The 7,237-nt window shown below is 40.7% G+C and overlaps 1 protein-coding gene across 1 annotated transcript; it reads left to right on the forward strand.

The window, feature by feature from the left end:
* The first annotated feature begins 692 nt into the window (after positions 1–692).
* LOC140346831 (P2Y purinoceptor 2-like) lies at positions 693–1,665 on the forward strand. Its single transcript, XM_072433045.1, has one exon. The coding sequence runs from the start codon at positions 697–699 to the stop codon at positions 1,663–1,665; it is 969 nt and encodes a 322-aa protein (XP_072289146.1). The 5' UTR covers positions 693–696.
* Positions 1,666–7,237: the final 5,572 nt, after the last annotated feature.

Raw genomic sequence — 7,237 nt, forward strand, 5'->3', positions numbered from 1 at the left:
CAAAGTTCATAGACAAAATGGCAGCAAATGGAAAACCCCCTTCCATCCAAATTTAAAACATAAAGAACATGGAAAATTGCTGTGCTGTTTGAACAGGAAATGATTCAATGCAACAGTTCCTGTTTGACACCTCACAGCAAATCAACACAGGTAGGTTTTTATGGAGTTTTGTCTAGTTTAGTGAGTCGGGTTTAAATTGTCTTGTCTGTTCTAAAGCTGCTAAAAATATGTACTACTCAAAACAAAAAAATGTATTTCCAGAAGAAAATATATTTGTTTTGTGTATTAGTTTTAATGTGAAATTAGAAACTCAATAGAAGTTATTCATATATTATATTCAAATGGGTGATAACCCATTGAGATCGAGACATCTTTTTCAAGAGGTTTATGTTTAATTTGATAAAGAGTAAGGCTGCCGTAAATAAAGTTACTGAAAAATTGGATTCAATCCTCACATCTTTAGGACTGTTACTTAGTATTGGTTTTCTTCTCAAATTACATACGGAAAATGTGAATTGTGCCATCCCAAAAGCAACAGTAAATGGGCACAACCTCTGTTTCAGATGAACACCAGGAAAACATCTATAAAAGCAGAGTTGAGATTTATATCATTGTTTGATTATAGAATTCAAACTTCTTCATACAAAATAATGCATGATTTTACAATCTCTCTCCAGGTTCGTATTGTCTGTCAGTATGAACAACAGCAGTGACTTTGAGAGCTGCCGGCCCAGACCTCTGTCCATGTCCATCCCTGTCCTCATGTGCCTGGTCTGTTTCATCGGTTTCCTCCTGAACGTCTTCAGCCTGTGGGTCTTCTGCTGCCGTCTGCCCTCATGGAGCGCTGGGACCGTCCTGCAGTTCAACCTGGCTCTCAGTGACACTCTGGCCACTCCTGTCACTCCACTTATGGCTGTGTACGTTGCAATGGGTAATGACTGGTCGTTTGGAAAGCTGCTGTGCACTGCCAAGATTGCCTTTGTAAGTGCCCAGTTCTACGGCAGCAGCATATTCCTCTCTCTGATCAGCTTCCACAGGTACAAAGCGGTGGTGCACTTCAACAAGAGCAGCAGGATGAAAGACAAAAGCTTTATCAAGAAGCTGTGTGCTGGAGTGTGGCTGCTTCTGCTGGCATTCACATTGCTTTTTGCTTTTGTCGTTCCCTCCACTAAAATAGGAAAAATCACACAATGTTTCAGATTCAGTGAGGCGTCTCTGAAAAACTCTTTCTTCATCGTCAGCTGTGTCCTGGTATCAGTTACTTTCCTGATTCCTCTAAGTGTCTCAGCCACTTGTTATATTTGTGTGAAAAACGCTCTCGCTCGTCTCAACAACATCACACCAAAAAGTCTCAAAGCCAAGCTCAAATCCCGGCGCATGATTCGAATGTGCCTCATAATATTTGTCATCTGCTTCCTGCCCATGAATGTGATCCGCACTACAGCAGGGGTGGTGATGATGTTCTATCCCGGGCAATGCCAATTGATCGATCCTTTGCAGACGGCGTACTATGCCTCATGGGTTGTAGCTGGACTGAACTGCTGCCTGGACCCTCTGCTCTACTTTTTTGGATCACAGACTTTTAGAGATGCAGTGCCATCTTTTAGGCTCAAGTCAGCGGAGCCTCAGCCAAGTGATACAGAAATGACACCAAATAACATGTAGACAACATCATTCTGTGTAAACACTTTCTGGAAATCATTGAGGCAATTAACATTGTATATCTTTTCACTCCTTTACCTGTTAAAGGTGCTCTAAGAGGTTTCTCTGTGCATTTGCTTCATGGCCACAGGTATGTATTTGCATATGTAAAATGCAAATATACAATATACCAATATGCAAATACACAATTTGCATATTTGTTAACTAAACTAACTGTCGTGAGACAGGTTAGTTTCACCCTACTGATGATGTGTTGCAAGAGTAATCCTCACACATTGAAATATATTTTAACATGTGTTTCAGTTTTATGCAGCTAAAATCTGGAACAGTCTTCCTGAAGATGTGAGACAGGCTTCTACTCTGACAATGTTCAAATCTAAGCTAAAAACACTTTTGTTTAGCTGTGCATATGACTGAAAGGATTCTTCCTTGAACTCTTCTCTTTTATTTCTTGAACTGTTTTGTGATTTAATTGTTAACTGGCAGACATACTATTCTGCAACGTTTTTTTTTTCATTTTAAACGCTAAAATACAGGTCTTTTTTGAGGTAGTACCCTGCACCTTTAAATTGTATCCTGAAAATAACACTTAAACGATAAAATTGAACATGTAAATACTTCTGCTGGACACAATAGCCCATTTTGCCTGTGTCCAAGCGCAGCAGCAGAGCAGGTGCCTGGGGAGTGGGTTAGAACACTCACTGGTCAGGTTGTCGGTCAGCACTAAGCCTATTGTAAAGACCAAAAAGAGCCTGGCGCACCTACCCACAGACCAATAGCCAGTTTTAATACCAAAAGCTTTGGTCGAGCTTTGTCTGGGACAATTAGTTTAGTGAAAGCTAAATCTAGGGAACCGTCGTTGAAAGTGCGCTAATATGGGAAAGAATCAATCTAAAAGTGTGTTCTGTAATTTCTTTGTGATTTTAATGCATTTTTCTAATTGTGTGAAGCACTTTGAATTACCTTGTGTGTGGAATGTGCTCTACAAATAAACTTGCCTTGCCTTCAATATGTGATATTTTCATAGGTGTTTTATAATATTAATATATCATTTGGAAAATAAAAGATTGTGCTGCCTGTTACTTGAAATGATCTGTGCTCTAATGGGAAACTCCTCTACAAGACTTGGTAAAAAATATGAACTTAACCTAAACTTAACCAATGTTCCTCAACTAATACAAACCTTAACCATACTCTAATTGTGAAATAATATATATGTTATATGTTAAATATAATCATTTGCAGGAAAAAATACTAAAGTTCGAATGCTGCTCCACCCCCTGAACAAAATGCCAAACTTTTATGCAAAGTGGAGCTTAGTTCCCCAAAATCCCCATAGCAATAATTCTCGTTTCAAAGGTAGAAGTAGATCAGCATTCATAATGTGTTTTATCCATTTATCCATAACCACCCAATACTGCAGTAAAGCTGTATAATCCCTCTTTTGTTCCAGGAGTGTTCCATTCTTCTTGATACCGTTTTTATTTTAAAGACATTATAACATTAAAATATTTACTTTAAAGGTTATTTATCATTGCACATTAAACTGCTCACTCTTTTCCCAGAATATCGTCCAAAACGAAGGCTGGACAAAGCAGTCAGGCTGCTGGCTCTGCAGCAGTTTGAATATGGGATTGACAGCTACTGAACAGCTGGAGCAAGAAGCATCCACACTGGCCCCTCATATTTCTCCTTTCACTTCTTATCTGTGTTCTCCCCTGCCTTTGTCTCCTCTATCCATTCATCAGGGCTAATCTCCTTCAGGCGTCTCCAGGTTTACAATCCTATTTTTGCACAACTGTAGCTACATTTACTTTGGGGGATTTTGGCGTTCTACACCAAAAATGCACGTCTTATTTCCGGATTGAGATTTTGTCTTTGTGTTTAGTTACAAGACTCATTTGTTTTAATGCAAATTAGATTTTAGTTGGAGTATAAACATGTCTGTAGACTTCTACAGACAAAAAAAAATCATAACAATGTTTTTAAGGCAGCACAAAATATCGTTTGCAAAATTGGGACGTCCCGGAAGTTACTTTTATATTCAACAAAGCCCGAAGATCTACCAATAGATCTAAATAATTGTGTAATTAGGCCCGAGCGCCACAAGCTGGCGAGAGGCCTATTAGCTCCGTAAGGCTGTGCGAAGCACGGCTGCGAAAGTGCGCACGTAGTGCGCACAAAATCACTTCCAAACACTCACTAACGCACTCCTCCACTCATGCACGCCCCGCGCATACTAATTAGTAGAAGGAAAATGGAACATTACCGTTGTAAACGGGCGAAGGTGCGCACTAAATGAGCGCTTTACATTGGTCATCCCAATATAAAGCACTTGTTTGTGCCAAGTAGCTCATGAATACGTTCCCCATCTCTTGCATGTTCCGTGCAAATAAGCATGTAACACAATAATAATATTGACTAAACTCTGCTCATCTCTGAAGTATCTGCGGGTCCTAGACAAGCCCAGGAGCCCATCGCCTCCGTTTTTGGACTTTGTTAAGTTAATACAACAAAGCCACTTTCTTCGGTGGCCCTCAGGGTTCACAACATCAATGAATTAACCTGTTTCCATCCGCCTATTTCGCCCTGTGCACAATGATTGGACCCAATTGGCATTGCTTATTAAAAGAGGATCTTACAGCCCACATATAAGTGTGATGCATCATTACAAAGCTTAGGCCTTCTAGTTTCGGCAGATGTGCCTTTGAACACACTACAGAAGCCCAAACATACAAAATACATCCTTTATTTAGTCTCACCTGAGTATTGTCAATTTGTAGAGGTCCTAAGCAAGACATAATTCATTGTAAAATGAAGCTATTCACAGTACATGCCGTTTATCTTGTTGACAACTGTGTAAAGTTTCAGATCTCTAGGAACAAGCATGTTGGTGCTTTGAACTTTTAGTATCAAAAATATATATTTGGAACAAGTTATCCAAATATGTGACTGAACGTGGCCAATCCAGTTACATGTCTACCCGGAGACATTTTGAGTTATTCACAGATTCTGAAAGTGTGAATTCAGAGCTTTCCAATGATGTCTCACTCATGTAGATCTGATAATATTTGAGTAAGTTGTGGTCATTTGAATGTATACAACTCTCAAACCCATTCACTGAGCAAACGGAGTGAGCCCAGAGTCACAGGGGGGCTCATTTGCATCTCATTGGGATAAGCCCTCCCCCCTGTCACACTGACACCACCTCCCCCTACAGCTGTCACTCAAGACTCAAGAGGAGTGTTGTTATTGATGGTAACTGGACTTGAATCAGAATTAGAAGTTACTATATTAAAATGGAAATACTTGGATTACAAAAGGCCCTGAATAGAATCAAAGAATCAGAATCAGAATAGGGTTCATTGCATTTGTCGATAAACATAATTCACAGGTGATTCAGTGCACCAACAATGGTGCACTGAATGATTCAACACAAACAACAAAAGATAAGATAAGATAGCCTTTAATGTTACAACGCAGTAGTTACAGGGGGAAAGGACAGATAATTTATAGGAAGTTTAAAAAATACCCTCAATAGAAGAACTCTTATTAACAGATGCCAGGGCCAGGTATACGAACTGCAACATATGAGATAATAGACATCATAGGTACACCATCAGAGTCCAATTACGTCCGCAGCCTCTTTTGCACATTCGTCTTCTGTGCTGTGACTCTCGGCGCTGGGCATGTGATGTCTTTTGCCTCGTCAGCACAGAAAGGCCTGATTTTTTCATGCAGATAGGTCTGCCTGTCAATGTTCAATCCAGGTGGGACCAGGACATGGAGATTGTCAACCTGAGGCAGAACAGCTGAATTGCGTAGTAGCTGAAATTCCACAGGTTCTGCTTCACAGTGACTTTTCGCACGCACCACACCTGGTCTCTTGGCATCAAAGCTGTAAGCAAATAACAGAACATTTAAGAAATGGCTAACTATTTCACATGAAACACTCATTAACTATTTTTTTTTGTTTGAATATAAATACCTGAAGTGCTGATAGCTCTTGATCTTTGGAAGCCGTCTGAAGAAGGGACTCAGATGCTTCTGCCAGTCCAAGTTCTTGACGAACACTTTGCCATCCGCCGTTCCAACAAGCTGTGGGATATTGAGGTGACTCTCAGGAGAGCTGTTTTCCACTACCTGATGACAAGGGCGACAATGTAAAAAAAAATTAGAACAGAAGAAAAATATCTGCACTGAAGTTTTGCCAGGCTAATGTTTACACATTACAGTAGTCAAATAACATAAACTAACCTCAGCGATGTCTTCCAAAGTGTCAACCCTGGTCTTCATGTATGCTCGCTTGATAAGTCCAAAGCCACAATCAGGGGAGAATTTCGTGTGGCCAGCAATGAGGAAGTGGATGTCCATTGTGTGGTGAAGCTTGTGTCCAACACTCCAGGCAGCATACCACAGCATGAAATTGTTTTTGTTTTGGCCACTGCAGTTGTCACAATGAAGATCCACGTATTTTTCTCCAACCCCGAAGTTGTTGAAGAAATGATGCATGTAGCTTATGACTTCATTGCTTCCCTTACTTGACGACATGCCTTCGTCAATCAGGAAATTGACCTGCTTCTGCATCCCTTCACAGGAGACACCAAAAAGGCCACATTTTCGTGGAGTCAGGAAATACATTGGCCCCGGCTGCAGAGGGTTTGAGGGAAAGTGTATCTGTAGTTGACAGAGAGAGAGAAAGGAGATTAGATTAATACATATGACAGGTTAAGTTTCCCAACTTAACCTGGACTGAATGTGCGAAGCTGTGGTAGTTTAAGTCGCAAATCACATTGAGAAGGTGTAAAAGCTGTGTGAATATGGTGTGGTGACGACGTTTCGAAACACCTACATCTAGTCTGACCCATACAATGTCGGTTGTTCTTCTATTCAGTCTTTGTTCGCTTTTCTCTGAGCAGCGGCAAGTCTCCCAACTTAACCTGGAGCTCTCGTGGATGCGCTTCGGTCATTGAACTCTCAAATCACGCTGAAAAAAGTGGATTGCCGGTGCAAATATACCATTGGCTCCCTGTACGCCTCACATAGTCATAGTTATTGTGGACAAACTCATTGATCTCAGGTGTGCGCCATCGGCTGCGCAGATAACCAGGAAATGGCTAGTTTACGTTGTAATTGTAATAACATGAGCCTGACAAAACGTCAACTACGACTCAAAGGGAATGTTTGCAGGACAGTGCACACGGCATAGCATCGCTTTTGGGTATGCTCTTGATGCTCAATCCATGGCTTGTACTAGTAAACCCTGCGGAGATATGGTGTTTGTAAAATAATCTAGTGGAGCTCTCTCTTCAGCACCATGCACTCGCACGCACGTATGAATGACACGCAATCAATCTGTGTGTCCAAATGTGCTTCTTGGGATCATGGTGAAGAACACTTGAGCAGTTTACGTACTTTCATAATATGTACATATGAAGTTCCAAAAAATAAAGCTGGGATGATACTTTTAGGGCTGTGTGGAATTCATTTACATCTTCAGAAATTACTATTAAATAGTTGCATGAAACAGTACTTCTAAGGCTTTCCTTTGTCTTGCAGCTAATTTGGCTTTACG

Source organism: Eucyclogobius newberryi, unplaced genomic scaffold (genome assembly GCF_026437365.1).
Source record: "Eucyclogobius newberryi isolate DKJ021-1_F unplaced genomic scaffold, fEucNew1.0.hap1 SCAF_6, whole genome shotgun sequence".
Classification (NCBI taxonomy): Eukaryota; Metazoa; Chordata; class Actinopteri; order Gobiiformes; family Gobiidae; genus Eucyclogobius; species Eucyclogobius newberryi.

Bases quoted from the DNA above. Each gene is read 5' to 3' on its own strand.
- LOC140346831 (XM_072433045.1), top strand. From the start codon at position 697: ATGAACAACAGCAGTGACTTTGAGAGCTGCCGGCCCAGACCTCTGTCC.